The sequence below is a fragment of the Hippopotamus amphibius genome, chromosome 2 (genome assembly GCF_030028045.1).
Source record: "Hippopotamus amphibius kiboko isolate mHipAmp2 chromosome 2, mHipAmp2.hap2, whole genome shotgun sequence".
Taxonomy (NCBI): Eukaryota; Metazoa; Chordata; class Mammalia; order Artiodactyla; family Hippopotamidae; genus Hippopotamus; species Hippopotamus amphibius.
In genome coordinates this window covers 14,785,035-14,808,196 of record NC_080187.1, presented here as the reverse complement: position 1 = coordinate 14,808,196, position 23,162 = coordinate 14,785,035, and the positions used below count along the sequence as shown (strand labels likewise).

The window sequence follows — 23,162 nt, the reverse complement described above, 5'->3', positions numbered from 1 at the left end:
AGTCCCCAGCTTTCACCTCTCTGGCCCTCAGCAAATGTTTTTTGCCCCCATGGGTCAGGTATTTATAGTAGAAAAAAGGTTCCACATCCTTCTGGCAGTAAAGGTGAGAATATTGTCGAGAGAATGTGGTAGGTGGTGGTAGATGTGGCACGGTGGCCAGAGAGAGGATGGGGTCCCACCATTCCTCTTCACCTTCCAGGAAACCAGAGCAAATTCCTCCTGGTACCCAATAGCTGACATTTTACTAGGGGAATGATAGGCAGTTTTTCAAAGGGAGCCTTTCAATTGTAAATCAGACACATTAATTATAATTTTAATATAACAAATGTTATTAAAAGCAGCAATTCAAAACCATAAATCTTTTCAAAGGTGCACAGGGTTACAATAAGGTCAGTTGGCAGTAATGCAGCTATTACCAGGTATGAATGAAACGCTGGGGTGTGGAGTCAGGGTGACCTTGCCAGGCCTTACGCTGCCCTCCAGGTGAGGAAGACAGTCTCCCTCCTTCCCCCTCTTAAAGGCCAGAGCCTCTGGAGCTTGAGTAGAGGAGGTGCAGGTGCACCGACAGGCTGTGTCCCTCCTGCGCCTTCTTAGAAGCCTGGGAAGCAGGCCTGAGAGGCTGCCGTGCTCTGGAGCCAGGCAGGAGGCCGCCGATTAGTTCCTGGGCCCACGCCCCCGCTGCGCTGGCGGCTGGCTTCTCAGCTCCCCTTCCACCGGGCCCCAGCTGGGGGGCTTCAGTGGCAGCAGCTGTGGGGCTGAGAAGGGAGAGAAGTGGGCCCAACCAGCTCATCCCTGTCTGGGTCATGCTGGGAAGCAGAGGGAGGTGGGTGGGCTGTGTCCAGGAGGTGAGGTCCCAGCTGAAAGGCACTGTTGGGGCTGAGGTTGGAGGCAAGGGACATCTGAGCTCACTCAGGGACCCCCAGATGGGGAGAGCATCAGCCTAATAATGCAAAAACCAGCTCCAAGCCTGCTGCGACCGCCTCATTGTTCATCCCCTTCGCCTTGCAGCTGGCAGCTTCCACAACCCAGCCAAACTGGAGGCCACAGCAGCAGTTGGCAAGGCTGGTCCCCATCTGGTGCGCCCCTCACCCCAGTCAAGGCACTTCTTTCCAATCAAGTGAGTCAGTTACTAACAGCTCTGGAAGCAGCAAAAATCAGGGGTCTCCTCCCCCTCCCATTTTTGGTCTCCCTCCAGATGGGTCTGAGTTTTAATGTCAGTTCTAAGAACTCTATTTATACTTGCACCGACAAAGGCTTCCCTTTGAGGGGACTTAATGACCTAAGTCCTTTAAAAAATCCCAGCCTGCCCCAAAAGGTGATTGTCAGTTTCAGAGCAGGGCAGGGGATAAGGAAGAGGGTATGAGTCCCCGGTGCTTCCCTCTAGGGCCAAAGCTGGTTCGTGGGCAGGAGCTGGACTTTCACATTTAGTTGCAGCACGTCGGCCCCTGGAAGAGGGCCAAGGGAAAGCCAAGGGCAGGAGCCAGGCTGGCGCCAGAAGGAATGTGTGGCTGTGTGTGTGTGGTGTGTACACACCTGGAGGCCAGGGCCCATGCGTGTGCCTGGAGGTGAAAGCACACACCTAGATGGAAGTTTGTGTGAGTGTGTATTGTTGGGCTGTGTGTGTGCTGAGTCTGGGGGTAGGAGGCAGAGGAGACAGTCTGAGGTGTAGCAGGACATGGCTTCCTCTCCTCAAGCCTCAGGTTGGCAAGCCAGACCCAGCTCCATGGTAACAGAGAGAGGGATGTGGCCATGGAAGGGAAATCTGGGGTCTCAGAAGCTGACACCCACAGCCTGCTCTCAGCCTTAACAGCTGGGCTCTGGTGCTGGTGCCTTCTGAAGCAGAGACCCAGCCTCCTCACTCCTCAGAGCCTGAGAGTCCCAGGGTCTCTGCCACACAAGCTTTCCAGAGGCATTCTCCCACCTTCAGCACCTCTTCTCAAGGGCAGAAGGAGTGGCAGGGAAAAGGAGAGAAAGGCTCCTCAAGGCATCCTTCTACCCACCTTCACCCAGTCTTTCTCAAAGATTTCTGTTTTCATTATGTAGCCCCTGGGATGGATCAGGTGTGAAGGATGTCCAGTGGAGGGTTGGGTGTGTAAACACACACACCCAAAAGGGGAAAGAAAGGTAAAGGGACACACTGGGGACAAAGACTCAGGCCTCAGGAGCAGGCCACAGAGCCAGCAGGACACTAATTCAAAGGAACAAGTAAACAGTTTGAGGAAGTGTGTGGAGGCACTGAGAAGTAGCCAGCGGGACCTCAGAGACACTGGCAAAGGAGTGGTGAGCCTGAGGAGGCCCGAGAGCGGAACAGGCACAGCAGAGGCACAGCCCTGGCAGGCGGGCAGGCAGGGCTTTGACCAGGCACTTGCAGCTCTGTCTTGCTTCCCTCCCTCACCCCAGCCTGGAGAGAACTGGGGAGCCTGTGGCTTCCACTGCCTCTCCTTTGGTTTCCAGGACTCCTGGCATCCTCTGGGGTCTGGTCAGTAAGGGGTGGTCCCTTCCCACTCCACCAGGTACTGAACCTTGCCCTCAGGTGTGACCCTCCGAGCCAGCACCTGGTACTTCTCCCCACAGGCTAACCGCCCAGCTGCGCCAAAATAGTTGGTGATGGATGACTTGAGGTGGGACAAGGACGAGTCATCTTCACTGATGCTCTCGAATGTATGGCTGTCGATACCCTCGTCTGGCCGCTCAGGGCCTGAGGCCCCCTCTGCACTGCTGTCCGAGGGGCAGCGTCCACCCAGCTCGGCTGCCCGCCGCTTTGCCCGCAGTGGCATGTATGCTTTGGCTGCCAGCTTCCTCTTGCGGCTGCCCACTGTCCGTCTGTATCAGAAGGGGCAGAGGAGGAAGATGGGAGTGAAATGGGATTATTCCAAAAAGTCCCTGTGCCTGAGCACTCCTGGGCACCGGGCCTTGGGCCCCGATTATGTCACTGGACCCTCACAACAGCCCTGAGGAGGCTCCAGAGAAGAAACCAGCTGGGAAGTGGCAGAGCCAGGATTCAAGCCTCAGTGTGTCCAGCTCTGAAACCTTGTTCTTTATGTCGAGGAGCTCTGTGTCGCCTGAGTCCAGTCCCCAGTGCGTCCTGAAGCCATGCAGTGCAGAAGCCCTGCTTACTGTGCCTAGTCCATCACCTGGACTCATTGCAGCTAGAGGAGTCACACGGGTAGGGATGGGCAGCTGGACTGAAGATAGACATGTGTCCTCTGTCCTCCCCACCTCCTCCCCACAGGGAGAGAAAGAGGCAGAGGGGGAAAGAAACACAAAAGAAGAGGTACCATTCACACTCAGAAACAGAAACCAAGACCCAAAGAGCTAGTGAGAACCAAAGAAAAGGGAAGAAATAAATGCGAATACAGAGACAACAGCAGAGAAAGACACCTAGAGGTGTTTGGAGGCAAGACACACTTCAATGGGCATCATATTAATACATTTAATTCTACTCTTGCAGGGGCCTCAGGTATCCTAAATACAGGGAAAGGAGCCTCAGTTAAAAACTTGTCTATGTGCTTTGCAGCACCACCCTCCCTGTGCTGCTGAGGACCAGCTGTTGCCAAGCAGGCTATATCCTCAGCTAGGCCCCCAGAGATTTGTCCCTTCTCCCAGTCCTTAAACTTTGCAGGATGCCATTTCCCCTCTATCAGGCTCTTAAAGACCCACAAGACAGACACCAGGTTCAGAAAGCCAAGAACCAGGGTCAGGGGACCCTGCAGTCAGAGGCACAGACATTGCGAAATCACGGCAAGCAGAAGTCAAGAACCCCAGGACGAAAGAAGCCCAGATCTGAAATTACCCAGCAAGAGATGTTACATAACCTGTAGTACTGGAAGAGGAGTGCCTGAATGCCCACAGCTCAGAACCAGAGGGTCCCAGACCCAGAGACACACACATACTGGAGACCAGGGCCCAAGACTCAGATGCAGAGTGAGCCACACATCACAAATGGGGGTGGGGGTGCTGGGGGAGTGATGGAACTTGAGTGCATCACGCTGGGAAGCTAACCTGGAGTCGTAGGAGAGGCTGGTGGACGCGGAGCCGGAGGTGCTGGCAGCATCAGTGGAGTCCACGTCTGAGAAGAAGGTCTGGCCCGAGCTGGCGCTAAGAGGGAGGAGAGGGTGAGCCTGCTGCTGGCCCTCAGCGCCCCTCGGGACCTTCCCAGTTGTGCCCCAGCCCCTCTCACGTGCATCCTTTGTCCCAGCCGAGGCCACCTTCCCAGTGAGCTTCCCGCCACCACGACTGCAGTGGCGCCTCCTCTCCTGCCCATTTCCTACCCATCCAGCCTTCAAGTCCAAGGAGACACAAAAGCCTTCCCTGACCACCCTCCCCTGGCAGTGACACAGCATGTGACAATCATTAGAAATGATAACGAACGTGATCCCAGACTCTTGTGCAATACTTCACAGGCCCAGAGTGCTTTCGTTTACAGGGTTTTGAGTCTCATAACAACCACGCAGAAACAGGTGAGGAGGTTCAGAGAGGTGAAAGAGTTTTGCTCAAGCTACACAGCTGGCAACTGGTAAGTAGGGGCTGGAGCCCAGGCCTGACGGAAGCCCGTGCTCCCTCCTCCATGCCTACAGGAAAGCACGAAATGACCTTTAATAATTTGGGAAATAAAATGATGGATGCAGCCCCTCCCCTTGGGCGGGCGCCGTGGGATACGCAAGGAGCATCGGCCACAGCCCGGGAGCCTGGGGAGGGTGAGGGAAGGCTCCCTGGAGGAATGTGAGTGTGGGGTGTCCACAGCAATTTCTGTATCAGGCGTGAGGCAGGGAGAAGTGGGAGAGGGAAGGGGGAGGCAGCGGGGGCTGGGCTAGGCAGGCCTTGAGCACTGTCCTGGGGAGCTGTCCCCGGGAGCCCTGTGGGCTTTCAGCAGGGGCGTTAGGCAGGGAGACCCTTCAGGCAGGCAGCCTTCTGCAGTGTGGACCCTTTAACGCAATGACTCCGAGGGAGCTTCCCCTCCCTCCAAAGGCTCTCGGCCTTGCCCCTTCCAGAGCTGGAGGAATGGTGGTCTCCCTGCATGGTTCCATCCCAGTCTCCCAAGCAGACCTCTCTGCCGGGTCCCTCACTGTTACCTTTTTAAGCTCTGTATCTCATCCAGCGTGAAGTCAAATATGCTGGCCAGGTGGTGGTTGGTGCTCCAGGCCGAGGTGAAGTCACTCTGTGGACACAGGAAGGCGCGGGGTCCGCCGGCGTGCATCACCTCCGCCTCCCACAGCACCCTCCCCCACTGAGGGCTGTGCGGGCTGCGCTGGGCAGCTGGCATGCTGAGGGTCAGACTTGTCACTTCCTCTTTTTTCCGGTCCTGACCAGGGAGCCAGGTCACGCCAGTTCTAGTCCTGGCTCTGTCTCTAGCCAATTGACTGTCCCATCTCTAGGCTTCCGTTACCTCAACTGCAAAAGGTGGATAGTAACCCCTTCTGAGCGCAGCAGAATGGAACGAAGGTGCCTTATAAATGGTCCAGGGGAGACATGGCTAATGTCACTGCCCACAGCGAGGGCTTCAGTGAGGATGCAGGGCTATTGAAGAAGACAAGAGCGCTCCAGAGCCCTGGTTCTGGGCTGGGCTCTGCAGGAGGGTCACTGCCCTGCCGGGCCCTCAGTTTCCCCGTGGCGATGAGGATGTTACCTGCCCTTGCCCAGGCCCCCTCTGGGTTCTTGGGAGAACTTGGGGGACACAAAGGAGTCATCTTGCAGTGCCTGGCCCTTCCTTGTTTAACCAGCTGTAATAGGAACTGTCCTTTCAGGGACGTGGGAGAGTCCCCTGGGCCTGGGGAACTTCATTTTCTGCACAGGAATCCCTAGTATGTGCTGACCCTGGGTGTGAAAGTGGAGAGTGAGAAAACGAGAAACTAACACTGGGGATAGCATCTTCCAGCAAAAACTTTGATCTTTTTCTTCTATAAACTCGCCTTTTCTGCTGCTGGAATTCATGAGGCAACAAACTGTGGAGACAGAAAAGGGAGAGTGTGGCCCAGTCAGAGCCTGAAGGCCCAGAGGGTGGCCCCAAGGGAGGAGCGGCTGGGGCAGGTGTGGGTCACAGTGTGGGGGGGGGCAGGCTGTCCTTCACAAGGAGACCTGGGGAGGAGCAGGAGTCCTCTGGGGCCGCAGGTGTGGGTGGGGGGCACAGTGGGCAGGCAAGAGAGGAGGCGCCTCTCCTGGCTCAGGCATCCGGCTGCTCTGCCCCCCACCCCCCGACACCCAGGAAGAGGGGGCTGGGCTCAGCCAGGAGCGCTGAGGACCCCTTACACACTGACTGCCCCTTCTCTTTCCCTCAGCCCTAAGCCAGCAAGGCTGGGTCCCCTGACCCGGCTTTCCTTCCAAGCAAGGCCACAAGGGGCTGTGGTGGAAGAAGCAGGGACGTGGGATCAGGGCCCGGCTCAGCCACTGACTGGCTGGCTTAGGGTGCCTCCAGCTGGGACTAACTGTGTGGAGGCCTGCCTCGCTCAGATGCCACCACACAGCCCGTCGGAGGGGGCTGGAGCTGAAGCTGGGAGCAGAGGACCCGAGGCTGGCTGCGGCCCCGGCCCTGGGGCCCCAGGCACTGACCCAGGCTTGTTCTTTCCTCTCTTACGCAGCTCAGAGGAGGCACCGTTCTCCGTGGGCACCAGGCCCTTGTCAGGCAGCAGCTTCCCAGGGGGGTTGGGCGGGACGCGGATGCGCAGGCGGAAGATGCACTTCTTCTTCTTGATCTCCTTGCCACAGAGGAACCTGGGGGTGGGCAGGGAGAGGAGAAAGCTCTGGAGCCTGTCCGTCCATCCTCCTGGGGAGGAGAGTCAAGTGTTAAAACCTCCCTCTCTGCCTCCCCAGACCCAGAGCTAAAATCCAGAGTGGCCCATGGAGACACTGATTCCTCAAAGCCTGTGGGATCAGGGGCTCCAGGTGGTGGCCAAGAATGTGGCTGGTGGCTTCTCCCTGTCCTTCCTCGTTTTGTGTGTGGTTCTCGCTGCTCCTCTCCCTTTTCTTCTCTACCTTAACCAGCCCCAAGGCCTCTGCCTACAGGCAGGCCTCGTCCTGCTCCCCATGGAACCCTGTGGTCGAAACACTGGGTTCCACACCACTCTGTTCTCTGCTCCAGGGAGGCTGAAAGCACCTCCAGGTACTTCCTTCATCCTTTCGTCAAAGGCTGACCTGCCATGAGGCTGCAGAGGTGACAGCCACAGTCCTACCCTCAGAAGACTGTCCACAGAGAGGGCAGGAGGCCCCACGTACTCATCTGGGGCCCAAACCATGAGAAGATGGAAGAAAGAGTGGATAATTCTGTCTAGAGATGTCTGGGGAGATTTCACAGAAGCAGGAACCGTGTCTTATTCACTGTGTCCTCAGTACCTACACAGGGCTGACACAGAGCACTTCAATAGTCGTTGATGGAACGAATGAATGAAAGGGTGAAGAGAAGGGTGTGAGCAAAAGCACTGAGTAGGAAAGCAAAGGGTTCAGAATGGCTGACACCCAGAATAAATAAAGCAAAGGGTCCGCGGCAGAAGGCATGGGCAGGGTCTGATTATAAGAGGCCTCGAATGCCGTGCTAAGGAGCTTGGGCATCCCCTGTGCTGGTAGTGGGAAGGCATGGGCTGGGGACAGACGATGAATCAATGCTTCAGTGCCTGGCCCAGAACCACAGATGGCTAGTGCAGGGGGGCCCTCAGAGAGCAGGGGTGCAGCCCCCTATGGAGCTGAGTCCAGTATCAAAATGTGCCAGGCTGCTGGAGTGATCAGGGGAGGCATCCCAAAGGACGTGGGTGCTCCCTGGATCTTGAAGGATGGGTAAGATTTATATAGTCAAAGAGAAGTGGAGGGAGACCCTGGTGGGAGCACAGCTTGTGCAAAGGCTATGAGGTAGGAAGACACTTTAAATTGAAATCCAACCTGTCAGGGGGCCCCACAGCACTCCCCTCCCTTCCCTGCACGCACCGGCTTTTGTAGCTGTTCAGAGCGTTGAGGAGATGTGGTCCTCGGTCCGTCACAGGGGTGCTGGTGAGCTACAGGGGAGCAGGCCAGAGGACAGTCAGACCTGGCACATGGCCTCTGAGAAAGCCTCAGCCCCTGTCCTCACCCTCCCGTCAATCTCCTGATGCTCTGGGTCCTCCAGGTGAGGACCACTGACTTGTTGCATGATCATAGACAAGTCTTTTCACCTCTGAGCGCACGTCCCCATCTGTAAATTAGAATAACTCCTGTCCTAAATGTATCAAGAGCTTTAAAAATGTCCATGCCCTTGACCCAGTAATGCTGCCCTATCATACAGACATGACACATGAACAAAAGAATCCCTTTTTCACTAAAGGATTTGGGGCAGTCAGTAGAGAGGATGCCCCACTCTGGATGTGGTGGAGAGGATTCTGAGGGTGTCATTAAAGGGGCACAGCCCCGCCGTGGAAGTGGTTGGGGAGGCCCTGGCTCACCTCCAAAGCTGTGCTGATCACCGGCTAGTCGCTCTCTGCCTCTGACATCCTGAAAGTCTCTGGTTTGTTACTTAACTCCGTGAATCCCGGCTCCCAGCACCCTCACCCGCTCCGTCCGGTGACTACTTGTGCTATTCAGAGTATGACCAGCAGGGGGCAGGCCCACATCACTTTCCATCCTAGCCAGGTGATCGGGAGTGAGTCACCCATCTCTGTAGAGAGACCTGCTCCAGTCAGCCTCGACCCCCAGCTCCCTACAGCTGAGTCGGTGAGGCCACCCACTACCAAAACCTGGGTTAGGAAGTCCCTTGTAGGGCACAGGCTCAGATGCCTGGACTCAGAGATGCAACAGCTCAAAGGCTCTGGACCTTTGTCCCCACTCAGCACCCCTCACAGACAGGCAATGTTCCTGAAGAACTGTGCTCAGAGACCCAGATCCTAGTTCTGCACCGTGTGACCCTGGGCAAACCTTTCACCTCTCTGGACTTCGGCAGCCCCACCGTGGAACGGATTCTTGCCATTATGGCATCGCGTGGTCTTGCATACCTTGCCAAGCTGCAGGAGCTCCCAGTGGTGGTTGACAAAGGCCAGAATCTCCTCAAAGTCAAAGTACTTCTTCTTGCTCTGCACCCCCAGGTTGTAAAGGGCCAGGTGAACTACATCGACCCTGAGCAAGGGTGCAAGGAGGTGGGGCCAGGGTGAGACGGCAGCCTGCCCAGCCAGGGCTGGAGCATCCTGGGTCCAGGCTGAAGGACGGGGACAAGGCTGGGACCTGGTGGCTGGAAATGGAATTGTTCCCCAAGGGAGAAGGGAAGGGAGAAGCTGGGAGGGGACAGGAGTGGGCCTGGGCCAAGCCCCACCCTCTCACCATCGCAGGGGCAGCCTCTCGATGTACTCTGGGCCCTGGTTGCACACAGAGCAGAAGAACAGGTAGAACCTGTGGGTGGGTGAAAAGAGGGCCTGTGGTAGGAGGGGCTCTGACACCCCACCCTAGTCCAGGGCCTTCACCCCCACCTGCTTTCCCATAGTCACCACTGTCCTCATTCCCTCTGAGGAGGGGATGAAGATGGGACAGAACAGGGACCAAGAACTACTCCCCTACCCCTTCTAACCTCTACCTCAAACCCCTTCCCAAATATCATTGCCCTGGAGTGTGGCTGAGTTCACAGTGAGCTGGACTAGGCTGGGCTGCAAGGGTCATCCTCTTCCCCGCTGCCTGAGACACACACACACACACACATTCAATCACAAACCACATGAGACACCAACCAAGACACACACAATATTTTGTCTGACACACAGAAGCCTTCCACTAGCTTAGCCCCCTTGGTTAGAAGCCAGATCAAATCACCTATTTCCCCCGTGGCTCTCCAACAACCCTGGGCAGGGGTGGGGGAGGGACACTTGAAGAGACTGGCGGTTAGGGAAGGTAGGGCTTTGTCTAAGGTCCCCCACAAGTGAATGGCGACGGGGGATGTGGCCCAGCATGTCCCTCTACTGGGAAGGCCTTCCCAGCCTGACCTGCCTCCGTAGACAGGGACACACTGTCCCAGCCCCCAACGAGGGGTCTAGGGCCTGGCAATCTGAAGGAGATGCTGCTGCCTCCGTCACCCCACCACACCCGCAAGGCTGAGCCAGACCAGATTAGCACTTACCGGTCTCCAAACATCATGGGCTCATTGAGACACTGGGTGCAGGCCTCATGGAACCACTGCCTGCACCTGTAACACTGCAGCATCCGCAGGTACCATCTGGAGAGCCAGAGGAGCCAGGGTCAGCCAGGCCCACACTCCCAGCCAGGAATCAGCCTCAGCAACCTTTCCCAACACAAACTCGCCCTCCAGCGGGGGAAAGGGAAGAGAACTCACAGTTACCGAGCACTGGGCTGTGCCAGGGAGGCCCTGGCAGCAGGGCATACGCTATATCATTTGATCTCCCATCTGGTCAAACACAGGCCGCTGTCCCCATTTTACAGGCGAATCAGAGGTTAACTAGCTTGTTCAAGGTCACTCAGGAGGCAAGCGGTGGCTGGTGACTCAAATCCTAGCCTCCCTGACTTCAAAGCCCATGCTCTTTGTACCACACTGGAGCCCCCATCTCTGGTCTGCGCCCCACACACTGTTTCCCAAACACTACTGATAGGGAAAGGTTTTCCCAGGAGACTTCACGGGAGCATAAAGGCGCCTGTAAGCCTCTCACCTGGTACTGTATCTACCCTATCACAACCATTCAACAGCCAGTCAGTGAATAAGAATGAAAACCAAAAAGTTTTGGTTATTTTCTTAACAGTCAATGCTTTGTTCACACCTTGTCAGGTGTGGTCCATGGACCACCTGCATCAGAATCACCTGGGGTCCAGATTAAAATGTGGAAGATTCCTTGCCCCGTACCAGGCCTACTCAGTCTTTGTGGTAGCCCCCGGGAGATGCATTTTTGACAATCACCCGAGCAACTCTGCCCAGTAAGCACTGAGAACTACTGCCTAAATGCTGCAAAGGTCTCTATAAGCACTTCTCCTCCTGTTATCCCAAAGGCCTCACAACACCTACGGAAGGATGATGGGGCCAAGTACTTAAAAAGTGATTTTCCCCAATCACCCAGCTAGGTCATAAGCATCTAGTGCTTGTCAGCAGAACTTGGGGCTGAGACTCAGGACGTCCTGTAGGCTGTTTCCTGAGGGCAGAGGTTCCATCTCTCACTTCTGTGGTTCCTCCCACAGGTGGGTGCAGTCAGCCCAAGGGAGCAGGCTCAATCGCCCATGGCTACATGGAGGCCCAGGCCACAAGGAAGAATCAATCAAAGACTCCCATCCTATATACAGTCAGGGTAAGAACCCCGCCGCACAGCATCCCCAAGGTAGTCTCCCCACGCCCTGCTTGCACACCTCCAGGGAAAAGGACCTTCAACTCTCATCAGCAGCCTGTTTTATTGGCTCTGACAATGGAAAGGTTTATCTCCACGTCTGTATACCAACAGTAACAGCTCACATTTATTAATGCTTAGCAAGTGCCAGGCACTGTGTGAGCCTTTACGTGAATGATCTAATTCACACTCTGCTCACAATCACCACGTCACGGGAAAAACTACGGTGAGAACTGAGGCTCAGTGGTAGCACAGCTCTAAGGGGCTGGGAGGATTTGATCACTCGGGGCCAGGCTGTTAACCAGTCTTCAATACTTCTTTCTTTTCCAAGGCGCCCAAAGAAAACACCTCCCTCCTCCTCCACTCCCCTGCACCCCACTGCGGAGAGTGCTAAGTTGTGCTCTGGAGCCCCGCGCGCCCTCAGCTGTCATCCCCGAGGCCTGAGGGAGGATGCGGGCTCTCCCCCGGGGGTCCGGCTCCCCCAGCCAGCTGCGCCCCCGCCGCCTGCCCCGCCTCCCTGGGGCCCCGCCCGCGCCCCGCCCCGCCCCCGCGGCCTTACTCTCCCGGCCCACCGCAGTAGCAGTAGCATTGCTGCTGGTTGGTGCGGTGGGGCGAGTCCCACTCCAACTCCTCGGGCTGGTAAGACAGCACCATCTTCACGGCCTGCAGCGTCCTGGCGATGGCGCCCTTCTTCAGCGCGCCGCCTTTCTGCGGGGAGAGGAGGACCCGAGTCACCCGCGGGGGTCCCGGTGGGGCCACACGCGGGTCCCTATCAAGGCTCTCAAGGTTAAGGCCGACCAGGTGGAACAAGATATTCCAGTGTAGTCAGAAACGCAGGGAGCCTCTTCTCATCAATCCCAGACCCATCCTCCCTCTACCCCCAAGGGGCTGCATTTTCAACAGTATTAAGAGTAATAAGTACAACAATAAAAGTAACAATAATAACCAACATATACTGAGAGTGGGCGCTTACATGGATTTTCTCTCTTAATAGTAAAGCACTATTTGTTGAGGGCCTTCTACTCCTGACACGAAACCTGTGTCCATTTAACAGCTGAGGAAACAGGCTCAGGGAGGCTAAGGAACCTGGCCAAGGACATACGGCTGGTAAGTGGCAGCTTCTGTGCCTCCAAAGCCAGGTTCTGTGACCAGGAGTCAGGCCTGAGCCCAGGGAGTCTCTGGGCTTCCAGACTGGAGGAGGGGGAGAGGCAGGGTGGGAAGGACGGAGGGCTCACCCGCACAGCCAGCGCGAAGATGCAGCGTCGGCAGAACCAAGGTGTGAGCAGGGGCCGGTCAGCACTGCCCGCTATGGGGATGTGGCACTGCTGGTGGTAACCTACGGCAAAGGAGGGGGGGTGAGTGCCCACGAGGAAGGAGTGACCCCAGGCTGGGCAGCCCAGAGGCGGCAGGGCTGGGGATGGCTGCAGCAAGTCCTGCCAGCTGCTAGGGGACTGGCCGGCCATGCTCACCAGGCAGCCAAGTTGGTGTCCCAGCAGGCCACTAAAAGCCAGCACTGGCCCAGTGCAGGGAGCACCGAAGGTCTGGCTTCAGCCTCTGTGCCCCATCTCTCCTACCCATCCTCTCCACTCTCAGGGGCTCCAAAGTGCATAACTTCTCTCACTTTCCAAAAGCCCCAGCTCTCCCCAAGGATCACCTCCCGGGGCCCTCATTCCCAGAGACTGGCCCCTGGTCACTCTGGAGCTCCAAGAGAAACAGGAAGCCAGTGAAGGCTCCAGCAGTCTGAGGCCGTGCGGGTCCGAGCCAGTGGGGGATGGGGACCCCCAGGTCTGAGCCTGTTCCGTGCCCTGCTCATCTCGCTCACCCAGGCCACACTTCCCACAGATGAGGATCTCATTCAGTGGCCCTGATGTCTTCCCCAGGCAGATGTTGCACTTGGGCTCCTCCCCTGGAACACCAGCTGAAAGAAAGAGGCCCTCTAGGGTCAGGTCGGGCTCACAGAAGTGAGCTGTTTTCAAATTACATTCTGGGTGCTGAGCCTCTACTGAGTGCTAGGCCTCACAGGCCAGCTCACTGAATCTCCCCAGCCACGCTGAGCTGCCTGTTACCCTTAGCCCATTCTAATGATAGAGAAATTGAGGCTCAGAAAGGTTAAGTCCCTTGCTCAGCTAGTACGTGGGGGCTGAGGGGATTCAAACCCACAGCTGTTTGACCTCAAATTATTTGTTCTTTTGACCATACCATGCTACCTCTCCTGCTTAATTTAACTTGATTTGTTGAAGTTTATGTTAAATAATTTTAAAAAATTTATTGTGTGATAATAATAGCATGTTATAATGAAACTCCATGTTCTTATCAACCGTCATGAACTCATGGCCAATCTTGTTTTGACTATATTCCCACCCACTTCCCTGTCCTGTATTATTGTGAAATAAGCCCCAGATACCCAATCATTTTCCATAAATAGTTCAGTATGTATCACTGAGAGTGCAGGACTCTCTTTTTAAAAAAATAACTACAGCACCTCTATTGCACCTAAAAATTATAAATAAGTTCTTAGTATCAACAAGCTCAGTTCATGTATCCAATTGTCTCAAAAAAGTCATAATTTTAAGTTTGATCAATTGCATTTAATCACAGGTTCCCTCTCCATCTCACTCTTTTTTTCTTTGCAATTTGCCATTGTTGAAGAAGAAACATGTGTTTATGAGTGAAGGGTTTGAGTGAATAAATTAATACATTTTGATGTGTGTTTCTGTCTCATTGCCCCTACCAGACGGAAAGTTTTGTGCGGGCAGAAAAGGTATCTGTTCATCTCTGTGTCCCCAGGACCTCCTATGGGGTGTGGTACATAACACGTGTTCAAGACACGTTTGTTGAATAAATGCTCTCTTGCCTCGTATTTCTGAATATGCTTCCAGGAAGGCAGTACCCATCATGGGTCTCAGTAAGTCTTCACTGGCTTAATGGAGCACTGGATCAGTTACTATAGCGCCCTTAGCCTTATGCTCCCATCTTGGGTGACCCCAGAGGGCTGCCATCCTACCTACGGGGAGCAGTGATCTGGCCCGGGAGCCACGCAGTTGCCCAGGGGAGCACTGCAGCATCTCCTGGGTGCCTGGCACACAGTGTGGCTTCTAGCCATGGTTTGCTAAGGTGAACTGTCTATCCTCACCAGTTGGCTCCTTCTACTTTCAATAAGAAGGTAGCCCAGGGGAGGAGACCCTCATTGCTTTGGATCTTTAAATAATACATTTAGGGTGAGAGGAGCTTGGAGAAGCATCAGCCTGCACTAGCCACAACATCTTGGAGAAAAAGGCAATTTGGAAGCTCTACTAACTGGCTGGGTTCTGTGGCCTCTGCTTGGCAGGCTCTTGAAATCATCTCTTACGGTAATAAATTCTTCAGAAACTTCCTCCCTGTAACTCAACAGCACTGGGCTAAGCATTTAACCATGCTGTGAGGCTAGTACTTTCACTGTCTCCTTTTTTCAGAAAAAACAGGCTCAGAGAGGTTATGTCACTTGCTCAAAGATATGCAGCAGTAAGTGGCAGAGCTAGAATATCTTGGTCCAAGGAATATCAGACCCTAAAACCTGCCTGTTCCCACATATCACCATGTCTGTTCTCCTGTTAGAGCATAAATGGCAAAACAAAGGTCTCTTCTCTCATGGCAACTCTGATTGATAGTGGCTGCTTGGAGATCCATGTTGAAAATATATATGTTGTAATTGATTAGTGATGTCTGTCATGTATGTGGCAAGGAATAATGGTGGCAAGAATGCCCCCAATTTGTCATCTCTGTAAGACAGTGTCAGCTCCATAAGGGCAGGGATGGTACCTAACCCAGCTCCCTTTCAACCATGAAAACTGGCCCAGCTCCATCCAGGTATGACCATCATCACCCTGTCTTGTTTGGTCTTTCCCCCATGGAGAGAGCTGTCCCCCTGGTTTTCTTAACATGCTGATAGAGGACACTGTGCTTATACCTAAAGATTGCCTGGGCCCCTCCCTGTTCCCTAGCCCCAGAGTGACCCAGAGCTTTGGGCACCAAGGAAGCAAACACAGTCCTGGGATCCAATCCTGCTCTCCCAGCACCAACTCGAGCCACTTTCTCCATCTGCCTGTCTCCCTCATGAGGTATGAGTACTCAAGGGAATGACAGATGTCATATGTGTGTTTCCAGGTAAATGTACAGCTGGTAATCCAATCAGCATCTCAGGTGGGCCTGGGGCTCCAAAGACAAGGCTAGATGTCAGAAGTCAGAGACAGAAGGAGAGAAGGAAAAAATGGAAGCAACGGAGCAGAGAGGACCCGGGATGGGGCAGGGGTGCCTGAAATCATAGGAATACTCACCATGCTGTATATCCTTCCACAAGACCCAGTATTTGGAGTTATCTTCAAAAGTTACAAGGCAGCTCTGCTTAGAGCTGCTGACCTGGGGCAGACAAAGGGAGAAGCAGTATGAGACAGTGGCTGGGGAAAAGCCACTTGAACATGGTCTTCCTCTCCCATTTCTGTCCCCACAGGGCAGGGGGATTAGACCCCTCCTTGTGCTCCAAAAACTAGAGCCAGGCTAGAAGGGGAAGGAGGATGGCAGTTCTGGAGGTAGTGCACGCCCACTCACTGGAGTTGTGCAGTCAGGGACTGGGGGACAGCAACTTGCCGGGAATGCCGAGGACAGAACAGGCCAATCATCTGTGATCCTCTCCAACCTGATTTTGTTTTGTTTTGTAGGCTCACAGAGCACTTTTCTAAAAAATGTTGGCCCTAAGGATGGCACCTGCTTTGGCAGGCTCTGCCTCCTTCCACTTTCAGCTTTGGAGCCTGAAGGACAAGACGGGAGTTTCCCAGCAAGCTCCCACCCTCCATCACTGGCCTGAGGCCGAGACCAGAGGATGAGCAGAGAGATGCTGAGCCTGGGACCTGGGGCCAGGGAGGAAAGGTTTACCCTCTTGATCTTCCCGAGATAATACAGTCCATCTGTCCACCGGCACAGCACATACTGGCCCTCCGTCAGCTTGGACATCAGGTCTTTGAAGTTGTTCTTGGCTTTTGCCAGGGCCCCCTTGTTGGGGAGGTGGCTGGTGACACCATAGGAGTCCCGAGTCCCTGGGTCCAGACCTCGATTCTCCATCAGCTTCCACTGACACTAGAAGAGAAAGAGAAAGGGGTTTTTACTCCTTACTTCAGGAGAAGGGGAAGGAAGGAAAAAAACAACCATTTATGTAACCTGTGCTATATGCCAGACGCTTTTATCATCTCACTGGATCCTTGTGACAACCGTGTAAGGGAGGCATTATTGTTCCCATTTTACAGGTTAGAAAACTGAGGTTCAGCAAGGGGAAGTGGCTGTGGGGTCGCAGGCTGAGCCACGGTCCATAATCAGGTGAGCCAATTCTAAGTCCTGCTCTCTCCCCATCCATACCATGCAGCCTTCTACAGAGAAAGGCTTTCTCAACCAACACAGAGCAAAATCTCCCTGCCTAGGATGAGGCCCAAACCACACTCCCTGGCTTCAGAACCAGAGGTTTTATCCCTAAAGCAAACATACTCCATGTTCTCTGAGTGGAGGACCTTCTCCAGGGGAGCAGCAGGAAGTTTTCAGACCCCCAATCCCTACCCTGAGAGCTGGCCAGAGAAAACTCACCTAGAATGGAAAACTCGTGGTTGGCTTGTGAACTGGTATAGACCTGGCTATCTGTGTCTTCTGTAATCTCCTTTTCTGTTCTCAATTATGGGATGATTTAATGGAAACCAATTCTGGGACATTTAAACTCACTTATGCTTTTACTCAGATGCAAATTGGCTCCAAGCAGTGAAGTCATCGCCATGCCAACCTCTCCACATTTGTCTCTCACCATCCTACGAAGCATGCTGTTCCCCTTGCTTTCTCTCTTCCTGCTAATGGTACTACTATGGTCTCCAGAACCCTCAAGCATCTTAGACTTCTCCAACCGATTGCCACAGCCAGCCAACTTCAAGCACAGTGACTTCTGGCATCCTACCCCCCCTGCCCTGGTCTGAGTTCAGGCCTCATCTTGCCTGGACCATTCACTCATTCAATACCTATTTCCTGAGCCTTCTGCTCACTCACCTGTGCTGGGCACCTGGGATGCGGTACCACCAGCCCCCAGTGCTAAACAGGCCACTCCCTGCTTTCCTGTCTCCCCACCAGACTCTCCCACAGGGCCATCAATTCCCATCTTGTTCTCCCAGAAACCTTCTCTGGCTCCCTAATGCCCTCAGCAGCAGTCAAAGCCCCCCACCACCCAAGGTCCCCTCCTCCTCAATCTGGGGTCACCTGGCTCCAGGCCTCTCCACACACCCTCCACTAAGCCAAACACAACCTCCCTCCGTCCCCTGCACCCACTACTCTGTTCCCCTCCTCCTCTGCCAAGGCGCTGGGCACCTGGTGTTTGTGATTAATTGTAGACAGGGAGAGAGTCCTGTGTGTTTTTCCGTGTGAGTGCGTGTGTACTCCTGTGAGATTGTGTTTGATGTGTACAGCCTTATGTCAGTGAGCATATGAAACGGAATACATGTGTGTGCATGTCAAGGGCCCTGCGGCAGGCAGGGCACGGCTGGGGTCTTCACTCTCCAGATGGTGGCGCGGCCACATCCCCTCTTGCCTCCACCCACTTCATTCCTCTCTCTTCTCCAGGGCAGAGCGCACAGGCGCTGGTCAGGGTGTGCAGTCCAAATCTCTGCCTTCTCCCTGCCACCTGGCTCCTGGGCGCTGCAAGGTCCCTGCCCGCCGGGCCCGGGGCCCGGGTCCGCGGCAGGTCCACAAACTGACACTTCCTCCCCCGCCGCGCCGCCGCGCCGTTGGGAGCAGGCCCGGTCGCCGCACCCGCCCTGGCCGGGCGGGGGCCCTCGGGTGGCGGCCCCCCCACCCGCGCCTCCATCCTCCCGGAGCGGGCCCCCGCGGGCTGTGATTGGCTGATTCAAACCCATCTGCAAAGAAATGCCTGTTTGCGGGTTCTCGTCGGCGTCCAGTTCAAATCCGCGGCACCCGGAGCGCGGGGCCGGGCGGGGGCAGGAAGCGAGGATGATTCATGCGCCGGGGCCTCTCCCAGGGCGGCCGTTGGCTTTTTAAAAAGGGTGTTTGGGAGGGGAAAAAGCTTGCAGAAGTACCCCCTTCGGGTTCAAGCGCTCCTCTCTTCGGTCGCTCCGACGCCAAGCCTCCCCCATCCCAACCCCGCCGCAGCCTGACTTCGGACGTGAGCAAAATCCCAAACGCCCCCGTCGGTCTCCAAGCCACCCCCCCGCCCCCAACAGGAAAAGTACAGTTTTGGGGCACAGGGATAGCGACCTGTCACACACGCCCCCAAAGGCTCGGGGACCCGGGCGGGGTTCCCGCCACCCCGAGGACACCGTTCACCCCTCTCCACCCCCAGGCGGGCGGCTCCCCAGGACTCCAACACCCCCCCCGCCCCGGGAGGCGTCTGACCCGCCAAAGTTCAGGGAAATTTCCAAAAGAGGGATGACTGCAGGGAGAGGCGACTGTGGCGGGGAGGGCCGGCCGCCTGCAGCGCTGAACTTACCGCGAGGCTGCGTGTCCGCCGGTCCCACTGGGAGTCTGGCCACCAGGCGCATCGGCGGCGGAGGCGGCTGCGCTCGGCCCGCGGCTGCCCGGCCGAGTGTCCGCCCGTGGGGCCGGGGTCGGGGTCTCGGCGGGGGCGGGGCGGGGCGGGGGCGCCGCGGGGAGGAGGGGGGGCGGAGGAGGAGGGAGGGGCCGGGGCGCTCAGGAAGGGGCCCCCCGGGCGCGGGGCGCCATCTTTTTCGCGTTTTCCCGCGAATTATTGACGTCCCGCTTATGTAATTAGCGGGGGCCGCGCCGGCCTCGCCATTGGAGCCGGCGGCCGCGGGGCCCCGCAGCACCGCCCGCCCGCCGGCTCGCCCGCTCCCGCCCCCGCCCCCGCCCCCGGGCCGCCCCCGCGCCGCGCCCCGGCCCCCGCCCCCGCCCCCGCCCCGCGGGCGCGCATCCTCCGCCGCCACCGCGCGCCGGACGCAGACACGCGGCGCGAGCGCACACGCACGCGGGGCCCGCGCCCCGGCACGGTCGCCCGGCGGAGGCGCGGGCACGACACGGGTACCCGCGGAGGCGCGCGCGGCACTCGGAGCCGGCACGGACACAGCGGCGCGGAGACACAACTCTGCGCGCAGGGCACAGACGTCAGCTGGCACAGACGCACAGTGGGGAGGTGCGGATGCACACGGACTCTCCGCGTAGACACAGACCTAGAACAACCCAGCCGGGACTCGCACAACAGAAACACGCAAACATCCTGCACTTGCAGCGTGGATGGTCGGCACACGCGTAACACAGAAACAGATCCACAGCGCACACGGCACAAACACAAGTTCACGACACATGATATACACGACACAACACAATAAAGAGACAATCACAGAGTACAGACATAGATACACAGGACAGACACACCGTGTACACAGCATGGACGCACAACAAAACACACACAAAAAGTAGACAAACAGGCATAGAGCCACAACGCAGTAACACAGACACACGAGAAACAGAGTACACAAACAAGTTGCACACAAACAGTGCACAGAGACACAACACAGAGATACGATTGCAAATACATAGCACGCACACAAACACAACCTTTAAATAAGTGGCACACAGTGAGAGACAGCATACCGGATCCTAGGAAGGGCAGATTGAGGCCAGGGGCATGGCGCCAGTCATATCCGGTCCTTGCCCCGGGGAGAATGGGCAGGGATGTCCCCATCCAGACTCACTCTTTGGGGTGAGTGACTCAACTTGCCAATCCCTCTGCTTCTCCGTCAGCCCTCTTCTCACCTGTTGCCAGCACACTGCACAGACACCTGGGAGACAGTGGAGCGCGGACTGCGCTCCTTCCACCCCTCAGCCTTCCCTGCTGACTGTCCGCTTGCCCACCTCAGCTCCCTGCCTCTGGGCCTTGGAATATGATCACTCTGCATGGCTGAGTCTGCCTTTGGGATGCAAGGGGCAGAGATTAGAGTTGGAAGCACTTACATATGGGTCTCAAGGCCAACTGCACTGATTACCAGCTGTGGGACCCTGACTGTAGCACTTCAACTCTTAAACCTCAATCTCCTCATAGAGTTCTTGGGAAGGTTAGGGTTAATATATGCAAAGCCCTCAGGAGCCAGTGGGTGTGCAGTAAGTGACTGTTGTACTTTGTCAAGAAATTATATATTCACTGAGTACCCCCCAGGTGGGTCTAGAACTGTGGGTCCCACAGCCTCATGGGGAAGTCAGGTATTGGCACAGCCAGCACATATGAATATGAGGAGTGTGGTGCAGTGAGCTGGGCATGGAATTGGAGGAGTTCTGGCTTCAAGTCCAGCTCTGCGTCCTAGCCAGAGTAAGATGTTGGGTGGACTTGTCCCCTTGTAGGCCATGTTCTCTGTCTGTTCAAAGAGGCTAGTGGTACTACTCCATCTCACAGGGCCATTGCAGAGATGAGGACAAAATAGCATAATGCAGGAGCAGGTGCTTTTGTCAATGAAAAAGCGATGGGCAAAATGAGGAGTGGCTAAAACACGACAAAAGGAGAAATGATAAATGTCATGAGAAAGGTATAGTTTCTCCTGATTGTTTAGAGGCAAATCCAACTTTGAATTGAGAAGAGAACTGTCACAGAAAAGGTGGCATCCAGAGGGAATGTGGAAATAGGAGGGAGGCATTCCAGGCTGGGGGCATGGTGTGTACAGGAGGCCTGGGACAGAGCGAGCTGTGTCTGCTGACAGAAGTTCAGGGTGTGGAGGTTAAGGCTGGAGGAGAAGGTAGAGCTGAGTGTCCTGGGTTGAGCTTGGGTTTCAGGCCGCAGGCAACTCAGGGCCCCTGAGCAAGGCTGTAAATTGTGCATATTCTAGAGAGAGCCCCAGGGAGTTTAGAACAGAGAAGGGCCAGGATCTGAGTTTGCTTTGGGATCTGGCAGAAGTAGGTTGAAAGTGTGGACAAACCAGAGAAAGACAATCACTTAAAAAAAAAAAAAAAAGAAAGAAAAACAGGTTAAGGCTATGAACAAGCAATTCGCAAAAAAGGAAACTCAAGTGGCCAAAAATATGAAAAGATGTTCAACCTGACTGGTCATGGGAGAGATGCAAATGAAAAGAGCTGTGAGACACCATTTCACATCCACCAGACTGGCAAGGAGTAAGCAGTCTATCTGTGGGGGCGGCGGGGGGAGGCTGTGGCACCCTTGGAATCCTTGTACAGTCTTGATGGAGATTAAATTGGTACAACTTCTCCAGAGGAGAGGTTTGGCAACATCTAGTAAAGCTGAAGATGCTCTTATCTGCAGTTCAGTGACTTCACCCACTCAGCATATACTTGTGAAAAATGAGGAATTAATTGTCCAACAGCAGTGCAGATAGAGAAACTGTGATCTATTTGTACAGTGGAATAATATACTGGGAGGGAAAATAAACTAAGGCTGTCCTCTCAACATAGATACAGTCTAGAAAAAAAAGGAGAATATCAAGTGATAGAATAGTGTGATACAAAAGGTTTTTCTTTAATTCAAAACTAGGCTACATATATATTTTCAGGGATACAGTCAGTGAAAGTGTTAAAACATGCCTAGGAAATCAGACACTAAATTTAGAATAGTAGTTACCTCTGGGAAGGGAGGGATGGGAATGCAATCAGAAAGAGGAACATGGGGGATTTAATTATATCTGTAATGTTCTGGTTTTTTAGAAAAAAAAATCTGAAGCCTATGTGGCAAGGTGTCAAGATTTGACAAAGCTGGGCGGGTTGTCTGTAATTCTTCACACTGATCCTTCTCTTTCTCAAGTCCATAAGCCTTTTCTCTATTCTATGTTTGAAATATTTGGTGATTTTAAAGATGGGGGCAGGGGCAGGGAGATTACAGCATAGGAGGTGTGGTCACAGCACTAACCTGCCACATGTGCAGGGCCATCAGAGCTCACAGTGTCCTAACATGGCTGTTCCCTGAGACTTGCCACGGCATGGTGAACCAGGCATGGCAGGCATCAGATCTGTTCACAGGCGAGAGAACAAAGGCTTGGAGAGGTGGAGTGACTTCTCCAAGGCCACACAAAGTAGGGAGGAGGCCTCTTACCCTCAGCTGTGTCTCAGGGGAGACCAGTAGAGGCCAAAGAATGTCAGGAGAAGGTCTCCCACCTTACAAAACTCCATCCCCTTCCATCTGCTGCCCTCTTTTATTTTTGCTTTCAGTTAAAGACACCACAGAAAATATAGAAAAACACAAGGAAGAAAATAGTCACTTGTGGTTTTCACTGTCATTTTTTAAGTCAGCTTTATGGAGGTATATATAATTCACATACAAAAAATTCACCTATTTTAAAAGTGCAACAGTATCTTAATTCTAGAGGACATATTTGAGTACTGGACCAGTTAGCATATATGAAAGTGCTCTACAAAGATGAAAATGCTTTACACAAAGTTCAATAATTATGATTATAATCAAGGTTTTGGAAATAAGATAATAATTATTTGGAAATAATTAAGATTTCATCCTTGAAAGCAGGTAGCTGGCTGGGTGGGCCTGTGTGTTGTTGCCTGAATTTGGGTGTCAGTTTATAATGGTCTCAGCGTGGAGGTGCTGAGAGCTTTCAGATTATAATAGGAAGGATGATTGTTAAAGCCATTTAAAAATAAAAAAGGAAAGAAGGAAGGAAGGAGGAAGGAAGGAAGGAAAGAAGGAAAGAGAGAAAAGAAAAGAAAGAAAAAGAAAGAGAGGGAGAAAGAAGGAAAGAAAAGAAAGAAAGAAAGGGTTGATAGGGTCAGACTGTGGCTAATTGAAGTGCTTGTGGCCTTGGTTGGCTGCCAAGCCATAAACACCTTGACCTGTGGCTTTTGTGGGGAAGCGAGAGATGTCAAGTGTCTGTCCTCTCTGTGAGCCCAGGAGCGCCTCCACTGGGATGCAGGAGATCC

At 54.5% G+C, this 23,162-nt stretch overlaps 1 protein-coding gene across 20 annotated transcripts; it reads right to left on the bottom strand.

Annotated features, from left to right (window-relative positions):
* Positions 1–232: 232 nt before the first annotated feature.
* On the bottom strand, positions 233–19,132 carry PHF19 (PHD finger protein 19). 20 transcript variants are annotated; one of them, XM_057720370.1, is made up of 15 exons: positions 18,769–19,132; positions 16,173–16,373; positions 15,578–15,659; positions 13,087–13,182; positions 12,500–12,600; positions 11,824–11,972; positions 10,058–10,153; positions 9,271–9,339; positions 8,949–9,069; positions 7,912–7,979; positions 6,547–6,708; positions 5,855–5,942; positions 5,073–5,158; positions 4,003–4,098; positions 233–755 (listed from the first exon to the last, which is right to left on the bottom strand). In XM_057720370.1, the coding sequence occupies exons 2-15, from the start codon at positions 16,356–16,358 to the stop codon at positions 515–517; spliced, it is 1,641 nt and encodes a 546-aa protein (XP_057576353.1). In that variant the 5' UTR covers positions 16,359–16,373; positions 18,769–19,132; the 3' UTR covers positions 233–514. The 20 variants fall into 20 exon arrangements, 7 of the variants coding, with proteins under 7 accessions (XP_057576353.1, XP_057576352.1, XP_057576357.1 ...); XM_057720369.1 differs by having other exon boundaries at positions 615–2,823; XR_009051190.1 differs by having other exon boundaries at positions 722–755; positions 4,003–4,571.
* Between the last annotated feature and the right edge of the window lie 4,030 nt (positions 19,133–23,162).